General features: G+C 46.2%; 2 protein-coding genes across 2 annotated transcripts in view; one reads left to right on the top strand and one right to left on the bottom strand.

The window, feature by feature from the left end:
- Window positions 1-16,065, bottom strand: part of ggt1a (gamma-glutamyltransferase 1a) — a 20,564-nt gene continuing 4,499 nt past the window's right edge. The window contains exons 2-13 of the mRNA XM_030417728.1: window positions 8,000-8,176; window positions 7,794-7,924; window positions 7,623-7,712; window positions 7,081-7,273; window positions 6,635-6,795; window positions 6,394-6,543; window positions 5,814-5,950; window positions 3,765-3,952; window positions 3,534-3,661; window positions 1,933-2,045; window positions 1,736-1,849; window positions 1-1,005 (exon numbers count right to left, since the gene is read on the bottom strand). Coding sequence (XP_030273588.1) covers window positions 859-1,005; window positions 1,736-1,849; window positions 1,933-2,045; window positions 3,534-3,661; window positions 3,765-3,952; window positions 5,814-5,950; window positions 6,394-6,543; window positions 6,635-6,795; window positions 7,081-7,273; window positions 7,623-7,712; window positions 7,794-7,924; window positions 8,000-8,176 — 1,729 coding nt within the window. The 3' untranslated portion in view covers window positions 1-858. The remainder of the gene's footprint in view (window positions 1,006-1,735; window positions 1,850-1,932; window positions 2,046-3,533; window positions 3,662-3,764; window positions 3,953-5,813; window positions 5,951-6,393; window positions 6,544-6,634; window positions 6,796-7,080; window positions 7,274-7,622; window positions 7,713-7,793; window positions 7,925-7,999; window positions 8,177-16,065) is intronic.
- The window catches only part of lrrc75ba (leucine rich repeat containing 75Ba), a 23,618-nt gene continuing 22,755 nt past the window's right edge, over window positions 15,203-16,065 (top strand). Inside the window, exon 1 of the mRNA XM_030417729.1 lies at window positions 15,203-16,032. Coding sequence (XP_030273589.1) covers window positions 15,751-16,032 — 282 coding nt within the window. The 5' untranslated portion in view covers window positions 15,203-15,750. The remainder of the gene's footprint in view (window positions 16,033-16,065) is intronic.

Consider the following 16,065-nt stretch of genomic DNA (forward strand, 5'->3'; position numbering starts at 1 on the left):
TGGTAAAATATAACATCTTTGTTCAAAATGTTTAATAACAAGCATGGCAACAAAACATGGCATAAGAACAATGCATGTTTAGAAAAATATATCTGCAAATGTATTTTTCAGAACACACTATACATTCACTGAACCTCTACTCGATATTAAACATTTACAGTTCAAAAGTAATCGTTTCAATAAAGAGTCACGGTAGAAAACAACACAGGTTCTGTTGCGTGGAGACGATCAGGTGGAACAAAACAGCCTGAGGTGTCCTTGTGTTCGTGGTTATACCTGCCTCCACGTCTACTTTATAATTAATTAATGGTTTGACATTAAAACGACCCCCCCGCCCCCCAGTTTCCAGACAAATTGTCCAATTATTCACAATCTTTTTTCCTTCGACAATAAAAGAAATGAAAATACTAAACGGACATCCTACAACCACTCAGATCCTTACCTAGAACATTTCTTAATTTTGACATGATCATTGGCCCTAATTATTATTGTTATAATTATTATTATTATTATTGGTACTTACTTGGTTGTTTTCAATGTGTGTGGCACTGTGTCATACATAAAATAGGGTTATTAAATAAAGCAGATGTCATCACCGGTTCCCAGTAGTGATGATACACGAGTCAAACTAGGTGCAACCTCTCAGTTTACTTCAAAACTCAAAAAATAATTCCAAAACAAGAAGTACTGCTGAGAAATTGAGTTTGAGTAAAAAGAGGTTCTGTGATGAGATTCATCTCGCCGAGTCTCTTAGCTTAAACGCTGCTGGAGTTCTTCAGTGCAGACTTTGTGTCGCCGCTCCGTCCGAGTGTCTTTGAGGAGACTGTCCAGACGAGAGCGGCGGAGGAGGACCTGAGGTCAGTATCCCGCTGGATAGCCTCCTTTCCTGGGGTCGGACTCGGCACAGAGCCGCTCTCCCTGCCGCACCACCGCTTGGACCACGGAGTCCGGAGTCCGCAGCAGCTGCGTTACGTGGTTCTTCTGGACCAGACCCTCCAGAACACTCTGCCAAGGTTTCATCAAGACACAAACACAGGAGAGGAGTGTGCAGGTAAAGGTGATACTGGTCTTCATACATGTAAACAACAGATTTCTGGCTATTTATTATCTGAACTATGACAACAACATTTCTGATTGATGTTTTTCTTCTCTGTGCCACATTTTCCTCCCTGTCAGGAAGTTAAAACACATTATAGATAGACCGATTGTCAGCCTGATATTCAGCATCAGTATCTGTGATTTTTCTGTTGGATTGCCCATAAAATAAACTAATTAAATAATGTTCATGACCCACCTGCAACAGTCTCTAATAATAAACTGAATCTGCAAAGTAACTAGAGAAAGTATAAAGCAGCAGAAATCGTGCCGAGCTTCACTTCATCAGTTTTGGCACTGAGATTAAAACTTTTACAGCAAATGTTGTTTATCGCTCTCCTTGATTTCTAATAAGCTGTAGCAGTATTGATGAATTATTTATTAGGGATCCTACATATTTAAACCGCATTGTGTGTTTTTGATTTGGGGTGAATTTTCCCTTTAATGTGATCTCAGACTAAAGAAAAAGAAATACCAGATTTGTTTTTGTTTCAGGTTTTCTGCAAGTTGATTTTCAAACTGACATGTTTGAATTAAACGTTGTCAATCAATCAAAGAGCACAAGGCATGCTGGGTAAGATACTGTAGGTTTGTAGTCTAACTAGCAGCGTCAGACACTGTTGTTGTTGGTGTGACTCACCTTTTCAAAGCCCTGCTCCACTACTGTCATATTTGGGTTGAGCTGATTGTGAACTCGCGGCTCCGTCACAGCTTTCTTTAGGTCGTAGTTGAAGAACAAGGAGTTCAGGATGACCTGGTTCAGTCAGACAAAAGGAAAGAGTTTCAAATCACTGACTGAGCGTCTGCAGGACGGAGACGTGACCAAGTCACACTTACTAAAGCGGTGGCCGTGGTGATTTTCGTGCCGCCGGACGCTCCTACCACCATTTTCACTCTGTTTTCTTTGTCGAAGATGATTGTAGGACACATGGAAGACAGCGGCCTCTTGCCTGCAACAGACAGACAAAATGTGGTAACCACTGCTTATAATGATGATGATAATAATAATGAAACATTTTATTTATGCAGCATCTTTCTTTCAGTCACAAAGTCCTGAACAAGAAAACAAGACCAGACGAGGCAGATTAGATGTAAATCACTGTGTACCAATCGGAGACCTTCTGTGGGAGGCCTGGCTCACATCCCAGTACAGAGCTTTACCAAGTCAAGCTGAGAGCAGATACAAGTATGTTCAACTCTGTAAATTCACCAGTGATTAAAAAAAATGACACATATTTTAGATTATCTTGAGCGGGAGGAAACGAGATTGAAACCCGGTAGTTTTATCCTTCTCTGTTTTGTAAAAGGGACTTCACCTGACTGCATCAGGTGTAGCAGACAGAATGTCCTCAGACTTGTCATCATTAAATTCAAGGACATTTTCAGACATTCAGGATTTCATGTTGTGAGGTTCCCCAGGATCAGTGGATTTTGGGGCATGTGTAGCTCAGTGTTGTCTTCATAAAAATCTTACAGCACGTCATGGTCAGAGTTTACCTCAGAGCGACTGTGCTCTTAAAATGAGACTCGGCTTTCTTTCTTCAGAATCGCTTTACATTAATTTACTTCTCCGCCTGTATGCGAGCACGCTGGTCTCCGTCTGTACCAGCAGCTTTATCTGGTTTCATCGTCTTCATGTGGCGGAAGCTTGTTGCTAATTATGTAGCTGATAAAAAACACAACGTGCACCAAACAACCTCACGACAACCAGGTCCCCGGGCGACATGGGGCACCTGGAGAGCCTGTGTGACCAACAGGAGACGAGAGGGACAGAGTGAGGGCTGATAGTTGTCACTCATGTCAGACAGATAAAAAAGTATAAAGTGCTAATATGGGTCAAGAAATATACATGGGCGGTGATTATTCGACTGCCCAAACACTGATCATTCTGGATAAAGTGGCTGAGAGACGGCGTGTGTATGGAAAACAGAAGGGGTCAAAGAACGGAGCCTCGAGGGACGCCACAACTCCTGAGAACAAAAAACAGAGAAGTTCTGTTGGAGAGGCCGATTGTACGCTTGAGACCTACACAAGTCGAGTCTCTACGCGATGCAGGAGGATATTAACCCGTTTGAAGTCAGCAGTACGTCATTATAGAATGGATAAACATTTAATCCCCGTGCCACATTAATTGAACATTTATTTAAAATGACTTCAAACAAACCAAAGAGCAACAGGAGAGGTTGGAAAACGACTCCTTTCTTTAAGAGCGCTGCTGTTTGAGAGCGATCAGACTTCCTGACAGTGACGGATGCAGGAACAAGTGAAAGGCTGGTGAGAACATCACCTCTGCCTCCAGATAAACGGTCCAACAACATCCGCTTTGTGTTTGTGGAAACAAAACTCTCCCATCCATCAACACAGACACGTGTCCATGAAGTCTAAACCTAAACTCGGAGTCGGACGAGAACGAGTGTGATAATTCAGTCGAGACACACCTGGTTGGATGAAATTGTTCGGTGAAGGAGGGATTCCAAACCCGTTGGTCATGTACGGAGAGCTGAAGTCGTCCATTTCATCGTTGAAAATGATCCCAGTCGATCGAGACATGACTTTGGAACCAAAGCTGGGGAAATGAAACGGCTTTGTAATGAGTGAGTCACAGATAATAATAGCCACAGCTCAGGAAAAGCATGTTTCACTCTGAAGGAAGGCGTAAAGCTTCTCACTATAGGTTGATGGTGCTGGTGGCCGCCACCGCGCTCCCGTCCTCCGCTATGACCGACAGGTGAGCCGTCCCGTGGTTGTCTGGGACGAAATAGTCTGGCTCGTAGTAGCTGTCTGGATGAGTCGTGTCGTCTGTAATTTTACTTCTTATTCCGTCCGCAAAGTAGTCTGAGGTCATGTTGTGGATGAGCTGAGGAGAACAAAACAAGTGTGTCATGAGCAAAAACACTATGAAGGCTCAATTATTACCTCTGCCAAGCTGGTTGTGTTTGCAGCAGTGTCTGTTTGTTGGTTTGTCGGCAGGATTACACAAAAACTACAAAACAGATTTCTACCAGACTTGGATGGAGGACGAGTCTCAGCCCAGAATAAAGCTCATTAAAGGGATTAAAGGGATATTCCGGTGTAAGTTTAATCCATGGTCTAAATCACCGTGAAACTGTGTTAGACTCCCTCTCGAGAGATCAAGTTAGCAGACCGCTAATTTACGGAGTTTTATCAACCTCAGAAACGACCGCACGACAACAATACACTGCAGTAAATGGATCCAAATATAAACCGCCACCAAAAAGCCACAAGTAATGCTCAGAACAGCACCAAACTTCAGCAACAGTACAAATAGGGTCTCAGCACATAGTCCGGGGCATCTAACCTCCGCTAGCTTAGCTGGATTTCTATTGTGAAACTAAAAACAGATTTCAACTCTCCTCCATCAGCTTCCGGGTCGGGGAAGTCCCGACGCGACGATTACCGAGTGCGGTTAGAAATGCTCAATTCCGTTCTTTTCCCTGTCCGCTCTCGATAATAACTGTTATAAACTGGCAGGTAAGACACATATGAACTTTGATTGCTTTTCCATGGAGTCATAATCATACATTTTCATCCATGAGCCGCGCAACTCTACTGCACTCGGTAATCGACTCGTCGGGACTTCCCGTCAACAGGAAGCTGCTGCAGAAGAGTGGTAAATTTAGTCAGCTTTTCAGTAGAAATCCAGCTAAGCTAGCGGAGGTTAGATGCCCCGGACTATGTGCTGAGACCCTATTTGTACTGTTGCTGAAGTTTGGTGCTGTTCTGAGCATTATTTGTGGCTTTTTGGTGGCGGTTTATATTTGGATCCATTTACTGCAGTGTATTGTTGTCGTGCGGTCGTTTCTGAGGTTGATAAAACTCCGTAAATTAGCGGTCTGCTAACTTGATCTCTGGAGAGGGAGTCTAACACAGTTTCATGGTGATTTAGACCAGGGATTAAACTTACACCGGAATATCCCTTTAACTTCTGGTGTGGATCCAGATAAAAGTGACGGATCCAGGAATGTTTCTCACTTTCCAGAATCCTGATAATGAGTTATGCTTGATTAAATTAAAGGGGACTGTTCGGCTTTTAACTAACAAAGTGTATCTCTGCAACTACAAGATCTATAGGTTTCATAATGAAGACAAAATGTTCGTTATCTGTTCAGATGTGTTAGTATACATCTCACTGAGTGAATTAAGTTGGCACGCAACATAAATGAAAGATTTGATTTCCGCCAAAAGATAATTACGATTTTTTTAGAATGAATATCCCCGAGGAACGATGCAGCTGCAGCTCCAGATCTCTGGCAAACGATACAAAACATCTGAACGTTACCTCCGCCAACGTTTCTGCTAATAAAGTGGATCACAGCAAAATTAAACAGAGGTTTTAGCACAGAGCACTCGGGCGGGAATCTCAGGTACCGAAACTATATAATTCACTGATGTTACCAGAGATCTTGAGGATTATTTTCCCGCTGATATGAGGTCAGTTCATCTCATCATCTGTTGATAAACTGTTTGTTTTGTCTCGATAACGCAATAATTAACTCGACATCTCGAGATGGCGGCTTTATAAAAGCTAAGAACAGATTTGAAGAACATCAGATGGAATTTAAAGTGAATGTATGTACAGTTTTGCATCCTGACAATAAAGTATAGCCAGCAGGAAATGCCTGATGATACAGAGTAAAGTGAAGCTGGACATGCTCCAAAATAAACGTCTGAAGGAGAATAATACGAAGAGGAGTTACATCAGTGATGTTGAGATATCGCGGGTCCCCCAGTCGGCTCCTCTTGGCGTAAGCAAAGCGAAAAGCCTCGACGATGCGATGGTACGTCAGAGTCTTCTTCTCTGCTGTCGACACGCTCGTGCCTGTGAAGTTGTATCCTGCAAAACATCCACAGGAGAAAGAAAAAAAAAAATAGAAAACCATGTCTGGAGTAAATTAAGAATCACATTTTCTCGGCCTAATGAGTCTTCTCCATCATCGTGCTAAAAGCCCCTCTCTCAGCTCAGAGACAGGTCATTAAACTGCCCGAACCGCAATTCTAATAACAACATGAAGCCTCTCAGCAGTTTGAATATGCGATCATACATGAACACATTAAGTCTCAGCCTTCATTTGAAGTTAATGATGCTGCTTTTTATTTAAAGCATGACTAAACACGCCGTGGCTGAACAGATGGGCTGCTGAGGGTGAATTTAATTTGGCGAGCAGAGTCGCAGCTCTGTGTTCTCGTCCAGAATCGGGACATTCCAGGGACGACCTGGGGAAACCTGACATCCTTTTCTTCTGCACGGCTGCACAAGCACTTGGCCGGCTCGCTCACCATCCACTATGTTGAGTATGAGCGCCAGCACGGGGCCGCTGGAGGGGGCGTCTGGGACGTGCATGGTGTATTCCCCAACGTTCAGCCTCAGAGGGTTTTCATTCAGCACAGGCTGGTACTCCAACAAATCATCAGGGGTGATGATGCCACCTGGGACGAGCACACATGTCAGAGTGAGTTTAAAACCAGGGGAAAAAATGCTCAAATGTGGCAGTGAAAACAGTAAAAAACAACACACGACCTGCCGCCTGGATGTCCTCCACGATGCTCTGCGCCATCGAGCCGTTATAAAACACATCCGGCCCCTCGTCTGCTATTCTTTGGTACGTGTCGGCCAGCTTTGGAAATTTAACGATGTCGTTTTCCTTCAGGATGTTTCTCTGAGAATCACAGAACACCTCGCTGACGAGAAAAACAAAGAGAAGACAACAAGTAAACTGTAGAAGTCTGTGGAAAACTGCAGACAGCACTGTGTGAGTGGAGGGTGAACATGTCTGTCGTTGGCGCCCTCAAAGACCCAACTGTCACTTTGGTTAACGTTCGACTGGAGAGCTAAGCTAACCATCTGCTCGCTGTAGCTTCACATCTCATGTACTGATGTGACGAGCGTGTACACCGTCACAAAAATAGAAAAAGCAGCAGAATCATGGCAGCTGTGTTTTCTGCCTTTTGAGACATCTTCCTCACCACATGTTGGCGTCTCTTTGAATGGAATCTTTGCTCTTGAAGATGGCGTGAGCCAACGCTTTTCCTATCGGGAAGCCGTCGCGAGCCAAGGCGATGCTGGGCTCGAACAGGTCCTTCCACGGCAGCCGGCCATGCCTCTTGTGTGCCATCTCATAACCGCGGATCTCCCCGGGGATGGCTATGGACAATCCACCTGTTATGAAACACTACTGTGAATTTCAGAAGGACTTTTGTTCTTTCTATCATACTGAGAGACAAAATCCAAGAGATAAAGTGTACGGCACACACAGATTTAGTGTATTATTGTGATGCAGGCAGCAGCAGATGCGAGAGAAGACACACACAGGTTGTTAAGCGTGATGAAACATCCAAGAGGGGCTGGATTTGATAGATTTAGGATTATTTATCCCCTTTAAATCCCTCTCGCTCTGTTCCAACAATACAGAGACGTGTTGCAGGAGCTGCAACAGCTTTCCAGACCACAATCAGTCGGATCAGCACTGAGTGAACTCGTGCCCGGGAAATCCTCCAGCAGCTCGTACCTGTACGAGAGAGCTTGGTGTTGTTGCCAAACATGTCTTCAGTGGCGTTCATGGGCGCCGTCTCCCTCGCATCGATGGTTTCCACCCTCCCTGTTCAGCAGAAATGAGGGCAGATGGGTGACTGTGCTTTTGCTCAGTAAGCTGTGTTGAGAAGTCGTGATGCACACTCACCTGTGGTCGCGTTGTAGATGACAAAGAAGAGCCCTCCTCCGATGCCCATGCTGTGAGCGTTCAGAAGGCCGACACACAGCAAGGCAGCGATGGAAGCATCCACGGCCGAACCGTTCTTCTTCAGAATGTCCCTGAAAACACGAGAATACACTTAGTGAAGCCGGCACACATTCAGAGACGGGAGTGTCGTGTCAGAGTCCTCTTACCTTCCCACTTCTGAACACTTTCCAGCATCGGCAGCCACAGCAGCCTTCGAGTAGAAGTGGTCCGAGGGGGGAGGAGTGTTCTTCTTCCCCAGGCCCATGAACACCCCCAGGAACAGGCTCACCGCAGCCACCAGAAGGACCACCAGACCAGCAATCAGGGACTTCCCAACCATTTTCCTGTGAACATCAACACACAGACGTCAGACCGGATCGTCTTCATCTGTCAGATCCAGAGCGGCGGTCAAATGTGCACATGACAGAACACATATATATCATGAGAAGCAGAAAAGTCACTCACCCACAGATAGACGGAAAATATCAGACGGACAGAGACAGAAGAGGAGAGCAGACCGTCAGTGTGTCAGTGATAACGCCAAGGTGTTCGGTCTGACCCGCTTCAGACTGCTGAGAGAACACGATGTGTCATCTTTGTTATTCAGGTGTGACGCTGTGGCGCTGATGAGCGCTGGTTTCTGGGTAATAAGCACGTTCCCTTATTTGTGTGTGTTTTAGAAAAGTACTGAGAGAGAGAGGAACACTGAACCACCTCCAGGATAAAGTCACACACTCCTCTCAAACTCCCTTCAGTCTGGCAGGAATCTGAAGTCTCTCGTGTTCCGACTGCAGCCACGAGGCCGCCAGTCCTGACTTCTCTCTGCTGGCTCCATGTCTGATTTAGAAATAATTTCTAAAGAAAATCCAGTCCTCCTCTCCTCCTCCTGATGATATAAAGTCCTCCTCTCCTCCTCCCGATGATATAAAGTCCTCCTCTCCTCCTGATGATATAAAGTCCTCCTCTCCTCCTCCTGATGATATAAAGTCCTCCTCTCCTCCTCCTGATGATATAAAGTCCTCCTCTCCTCCTGATGATATAAAGTCCTCCTCTCCTCCTCCCGATGATATAAAGTCCTCCTCTCCTCCTCCCGATGATATAAAGTCCTCCTCTCCTCCTCCCGATGATATAAAGTCCTCCTCTCCTCCTGATGATATAAGTCCTCCTCTCCTCCTCCTGATGATATAAAGTCCTCCTCTCCTCCTCCTGACGATATAAAGTCCTCCTCTCCTCCTCCTGATGATATAAAGTCCTCCTCTCCTCCTGATGATATAAAGTCCTCCTCTCCTCCTGATGATATAAAGTCCTCCTCTCCTCCTCCTGATGATATAAAGTCCTCCTCTCCTCCTCCTGATGATATAAAGTCCTCCTCTCCTCCTCCTGATGATATAAAGTCCTCCTCTCCTCCTCCTGATGATATAAAGTCCTCCTCTTCTCCTCCTGATGATATAAAGTCCTCCTCTCCTCCTCCAGATGATATAAAGTCCTCCTCTCCTCCTGATGATATAAAGTCCACCTCCTCTCCTCCTGATGATATAAAGTCCACCTCCTCTCCTCCTGATGATATAAAGTCCTCCTCTCCTCCTGATGATATAAAGTCCTCCTCTCCTCCTCCTGATGATATAAAGTCCTCCTCTCCTCCTCCTGATGATATAAAGTCCTCCTCTCCTCCTCCTGATGATATAAAGTCCTCCTCTCCTCCTCCTGATGATATAAAGTCCTCCTCTCCTCCTCCTGCTGATGATATAAAGTCCTCCTCTCCTCCTCCTGATGATATAAAGTCCTCCTCTCCTCCTCCCGATGATATAAAGTCCTCTCCTCCTCCCGATGATATAAAGTCCTCCTCTCCTCCTCCCGATGATATAAAGTCCTCCTCTCCTCCTCCCGATGATATAAAGTCCTCCTCTCCTCCTCCTGATGATATAAAGTCCTCCTCTCCTCCTCCTGATGATATAAAGTCCTCCTCTCCTCCTGATGATATAAAGTCCTCCTCCTCTCCTCCTGATGATATAAAGTCCTCCTCTCCTCCTGATGATATAAAGTCCTCCTTTCCTCCTCCTGATGATATAAAGTCCTCCTCTCCTCCTGATGATATAAAGTCCTCCTCTCCTCCTCCCGATGATATAAAGTCCTCCTTTCCTCCTCCCGATGATATAAAGTCCTCCTCTCCTCCTCACGATGTAAAGTCCTCCTCTCCTCCTCCTGATGATATAAAGTCCTCCTCTCCTCCTCCTGATGATATAAAGTCCTCCTCTCCTCCTCCCTGATGATATAAAGTCCTCCTCTCCTCCTCCTGATGATATAAAGTCCTCCTCTCCTCCTCCCTGATGATATAAAGTCCTCCTCTCCTCCTCCTGATGATATAAAGTCCTCCTCTCCTCCTCCTGATGATATAAGTCCTCCTCTCCTCCTCCTGATGATATAAAGTCCTCCTCTCCTCCTCCCGATGATATAAAGTCCTCCTTTCCTCCTCCCGATGATATAAAGTCCTCCTCTCCTCCTCACGATGTAAAGTCCTCCTCTCCTTCTCCTGATGATATAAAGTCCTCCTCTCCTCCTCCTGATGATATAAAGTCCTCCTTTCCTCCTGATGATATAAAGTCCTCCTCTCCTCCTGATGATATAAAGTCCTCCTCCTCTCCTCCTGATGATATAAAGTCCTCCTCTCCTCCTGATGATATAAAGTCCTCCTTTCCTCCTCCTGATGATATAAAGTCCTCCTCTCCTCCTCCTGATGATATAAAGTCCTCCTCTCCTCCTCCTGATGATATAAAGTCCTCCTCTCCTCCTCCCGATGATATAAAGTCCTCTCCTCCTCCCGATGATATAAAGTCCTCCTCTCCTCCTCACGATGTAAAGTCCTCCTCTCCTCCTCCTGATGATATAAGTCCTCCTCTCCTCCTCCTGATGATATAAAGTCCTCCTCTCCTCCTCCCGATGATATAAAGTCCTCCTCTCCTCCTCCTGATGATATAAAGTCCTCTCTCCTCCTCCTGATGATATAAAGTCCTCCTCTCCTCCTGATGATATAAAGTCCTCCTCTCCTCCTCCTGATGATATAAAGTCCTCCTCTCCTCCTCCCGATGATATAAAGTCCTCCTTTCCTCCTCCTGATGATATAAAGTCCTCCTCTCCTCCTCACGATGTAAAGTCCTCCTCTCCTTCTCCTGATGATATAAAGTCCTCCTCTCCTCCTCCTGATGATATAAAGTCCTCCTTTCCTCCTGATGATATAAAGTCCTCCTCTCCTCCTGATGATATAAAGTCCTCCTCTCCTCCTCCTGATGATATAAAGTCCTCCTCTCCTCCTCCTGATGATATAAAGTCCTCCTCTCCTCCTCCTGATGATATAAAGTCCTCCTCTCCTCCTCCCGATGATATAAAGTCCTCCTTTCCTCCTCCTGATGATATAAAGTCCTCCTCTCCTCCTCACGATGTAAAGTCCTCCTCTCCTCCTCCTGATGATATAAAGTCCTCCTCTTCTCCTGATGATATAAAGTCCTCCTCTCCTCCTCCTGATGATATAAAGTCCTCCTCTCCTCCTCCTGATGATATAAAGTCCTCCTCCTCCTCCTCCTGATGATATAAAGTCCTCCTCTCCTCCTCCTGATGATATAAAGTCCTCTCCTCCTCCTGATGATATAAAGTCCTCCTCTCCTCCTCCTGATGATATAAAGTCCTCCTCTCCTCCTCCTGATGATATAAAGTCCTCCTCTCCTCCTCCTGATGATGTAAAGTCCTCCTCTCCTCCTCCTGATGATATAAAGTCCTCCTCTCCTCCTCCTGATGATATAAAGTCCTCCTCTCCTCCTGATGATATAAAGTCCTCCTCTCCTCCTCCTGATGATATAAAGTCCTCCTCTCCTCCTCCTGATGATATAAAGTCCTCCTCTCCTCCTCCTGATGATATAAAGTCCTCCTCTCCTCCTCCTGATGATATAAAGTCCTCCTCTCCTCCTGATGATATAAAGTCCTCTCCTCCTCCTGATGATATAAAGTCCTCCTCTCCTCCTCCTGATGATATAAAGTCCTCCTCTCCTCCTGATGATATAAAGTCCTCCTCTCCTCCTCCTGATGATATAAAGTCCTCCTCTCCTCCTCCTGATTATGTAGTCAGGTGATGTCTGTGACTACGACACTTCGCCTGCCTTCACATCATCTGGGTTTTACCCCGACACATGTAGCAGAACTGTTGACCTCATGTGAGCCGGTTCTGAAGTCAGGGTTTCATCAAAATGTGGTCTCGCTTTTGCCATCAGGGCCCGTCGACTTTGGACCGACCAACCTGAGGAGGCGAGACTCACAGAATCAGCAGCAGCTTCCACTTTTACAGACTTCATATTGATATTTTGTGTCCTTGTCTTTACCTGCTTTTGCTTTACCTGTCAGTCACTTTGTAAAGTCAGTTTTTAAAGATGTTTTATGAATAAACTGATCATTATTATGATGGAGGAAGATCAGCGACGCTTTCTTGTGTCACTGCTGAATGTTTCTGAGCTCTCAGAAACATTCAGCGATGCGTCGAGAAGGTTTGAAATAATGACAGACAACCAAACATCCAGTTATTTACAGAAATCTGGATTTGTTGCCTTTTATTTGATCATTTTTTTAAATCTAGACGGCAGTTTTTCAGATGATGGATGCCTCCTTTTCCCCACTTTGAAGTGAAACTCTTGAATTTGTCTTTTCAGTCGTTCCATAACCTTGGATCCGTCTGATATCAATCTGGCAGGCTTGCCAAAGTGAAGGTGAGAGCGATTTGTTAAACGCAGGCAGAGCTCAGCCCGACTCGACTCGGGGCTCCGTGTGATTGGCTGAGCCGGCGGCGTTGCCACGCTCAGCAGCCGTGTCACAGTCGATTAAATGGCTTAAATTCTGGAGGCATCGTCAGGCTGATTGAGATGCCCGAGCCTTCTCCAGGCAGCGCAGGTCCAAGCTGGAAACGTCAGAGACAGAAGCTACTCGACAGCAAACAGTCCTCTGTGGTACCTCGGCTAATCCAGCGTGCTCTCCTGCTGCTGGGCCTCACTGATGAAGCACTTTGACAGAAGCCTGCAGGCTGCTGCTGCTGCTGCTGCTGCTGTTGTTGTGATTGTGTCCAAATCTAATCACTACTATCCTGCTCTGGATCTCCCAGGCTCAGAGCCGCCCCAGGATCAGAGTTTACTTAATGGATGGGGATGATTTATAGCAGAAGAGGACAATTACATATCTGTTTGTTGCAGATCACAAAAGCCTTCCTTTAGCTTTTGTGCACATGTCAATGTCACTGGAGGAGGAGGAAGAGGAAGAGGAAGTGGAGGAGGAGGAGGAGGAAGAGGAGGAAGAGGAGGGGGGTGCTTCATGAAACATCAGCTGGAGCTCGGCCGTATTTTTATCCCTCAGCTGGAGGAGACACTTCACACTCCTCGGGCTGTAAACGCACGATGTCCTCCTGCTGTACTCCAGGTAACAACAAAATCGTGACGTCAGAGGAAAATGGCCGCCGTGGGACTGCGGCCTATGTCTGTTTACTGAGCGGCAAATCAAATCACACAGCGTTGTTCCCCGGCAACAGGTCGAACCGGCCTGCAGAGACGCTCAGGCGGCCTCAGTGGAACACGGGGTGATGTCACGTGTTTTGATGTGTGGCGTTTTAATGGCAGACGCTGTGTGTGCTGCTGTTAGGAGGTCAGCTTCTTCCTCCTCAGCAGGGACGGACGTGTGTTTGTAGATGTCTGGCATGAATAGATACAGCTCTGTTGTTGCAGTCAGACAGTCAGATGCAGCAGAAAGATCCAACAAAGGTTCCTGACCCGACGTGAACCAGTGATGCTGCAGTTCATGAGCAGCTACTGACCTCGACCCGGTTACATCCACGTCTCTCTGCTGTGATGTCTTGAGAATGCTCCTCTTGTTTCCACTGTTGTCTCTTCAACAACAACCATCTCAAAGACATCTGGATCAGAACCGTCTGACCCAGCCTGCTCTTTTTATTCCCACAGTCCCTCAGTGGTGTTGATGCTGCAGTCAGTCATGTTTGCACATATTGTTAAAATGAGTTGTTCATCAGTGTTGCTCAGAGAGCCAAAGCTCTGACAAAACAAATCAGCAGCGTCGGGGATAATAGATTAAATTAAGGGCACAGACGATCATAATTACAACCTCTAGCATGAAACCCAGCCGGCTGAGCCCAGAGAGGAAACAGCAGCCAGCGTTCTGATCCACTGACTGAAGAGGATCCAGGATCAGAACAAAGACTGCACCCAAAAATAGAAACATCACAAACCAAATCTAATCTGAGAGAAGATGCCTTCATGTTTACAGGAAGAGCAGGTGTCGTCTTAAAGGAGCAGTTCACCACTCTGCTCAGCTCCCAGCAGCATGTTCACAGTCCTGTCTGTTTCTGCTCGCAAATTAATACCATTTATTTTTAGATATGTTTATTTGTATTTAAAAGACTCTCTAAGCCATCGTCCCAGGCTGGGGCTTACTGTTCCACACTGTCGCTATAATGACATGTTCAGTATGAGCTTTATATAATTTTCCTCTGTTTTAAAGGAGCAGTTCACCCACGACTTAAAATTCACTCATAATCTTCTTAAAAATGTGAAGTCAATCTGTTGAGACGGACGACAAAATAAAATCATTGTCATCATTTGAAGAACATCTTGGTCCTGATGTGCCTCTCAATCCAAGGAGGGAGCAGGGATTCATCCAGCTACAGCAGCAGCAGCAGCAGCTCTCAGTTAAAGGGACAGTTCACCCAAAATTAAAGGTGAAGTGTCGTCATCCACAGAACAGTTCTGGAGCTTAACAGTAAAACAGCGTCGCAGTGTTCTGCTGAACAACTGAAGCAGCTGAGACTTGATTTAAAACGTATTTCCACTCTGTTTCAGGTTGAACTCTTCCCTGTAGCTGCTGAGTAACCAGGTGCACCAGGTAACACCTTCAGCTCAGCAGCTGCAGTGAAGAGTTCAGCTTAATATCAGATTTTCAGATCAGATCTCCTCACATGTGCAGAACCTGCCTGAGAAACATCCTGTTTTTAAGTTGTCTTCAGTATCACAGTGATCCAGTGATAGTTGTCTGTACATCCACAGGTTCACTGCTAACAGGAAGTGCTAACAGATAATTCTGCAAAGTTTAAATGTAGTTTTGGAGAATTGCATTATGTTTCTTTGGTTGTGCTGCAGCTCCAGAGATGTTTTGTGGACTGTGAAACTCTGGGTGAACTGTTCCTTTAAGTGAGATACACAGTTAATGATCCTTGACATTGATTTTGTGGATTTTCTGATTGACAACAAGACTCCAGGTTAAATGGCTCATGGAGAATTTGTGAACTTTATTTTGGAGGATAAATCTGAAGCCTCCCAAAAAAAAACCAACCATGAGTGTTTGTGGTGTGTTTGTGGTTATTTCGAGGACTTGTGCATGATTTATCAGACTGAGCTCTGCTCTCCTGCTTCCCTCACATACTCAGAACAACACAGACATCTTTTTTTTCTTTTTTGCACGGAGGAGGGGGAGACAGGGAGACGCGCGCAGCAGGCACCAGATGCAGCGATTGGTCGGACGCTCCACGTTGCACAAACCTAAACAGCAGCGTAAAGGAGCGCGGACGGACGGACGGCTGGAGGATGAAGCAGCCGCCGGTGCATCCTCATCATCCCAGCCAGGCGCACGTAGCCCGAGGAGGAGGAAGAGGAAGAGGAGGAGGAAGAGGAGCAGAGGGGGAGAAAAACCAAAACAGCAACGTGTGACGGCTGAATGAGAGGGAGGACGGCGGTGAGACTGTGGAGGGACATCGTGTGCAGCGCTAGAACAACACGGAGCAGGAAAACCGAGCTGGTCATGGGTTTGTCCTCTTGCTGATATTCTCTTGAAGCTGCAACACACACACACACACTCACACAAAAAAAACGCGAAAAACACCACCATGGGTTCCAGACTGAGCCGGCAGAGCAGCCTGGACAATGAGAATTTCTCCAAAAAGCGACGCAAGCTTCTGGATGGCACCGGAGAGAGCGACAGGGGCAGCCGGGGCGGCGGGGACTTTCTGTTCGCCCTCATGCTGAAATCAGACAAGCTGCCGGGGATGCTGCGGAGGACCAACCACAGCCCGTACATGAGGCGGGTGGCGTGGATCAAGGAGATCCAGAAGCTGCTCCGGGACCGCAGGATCGAGCAGGCGACCGACGTGCTCAGATCTCTGAGGAAGGTAAGGAGGCGAAGTGCGCACCGACACCGACCT

Source organism: Sparus aurata, chromosome 5 (assembly GCF_900880675.1).
Source record: "Sparus aurata chromosome 5, fSpaAur1.1, whole genome shotgun sequence".
NCBI lineage: Eukaryota > Metazoa > Chordata > Actinopteri > Spariformes > Sparidae > Sparus > Sparus aurata.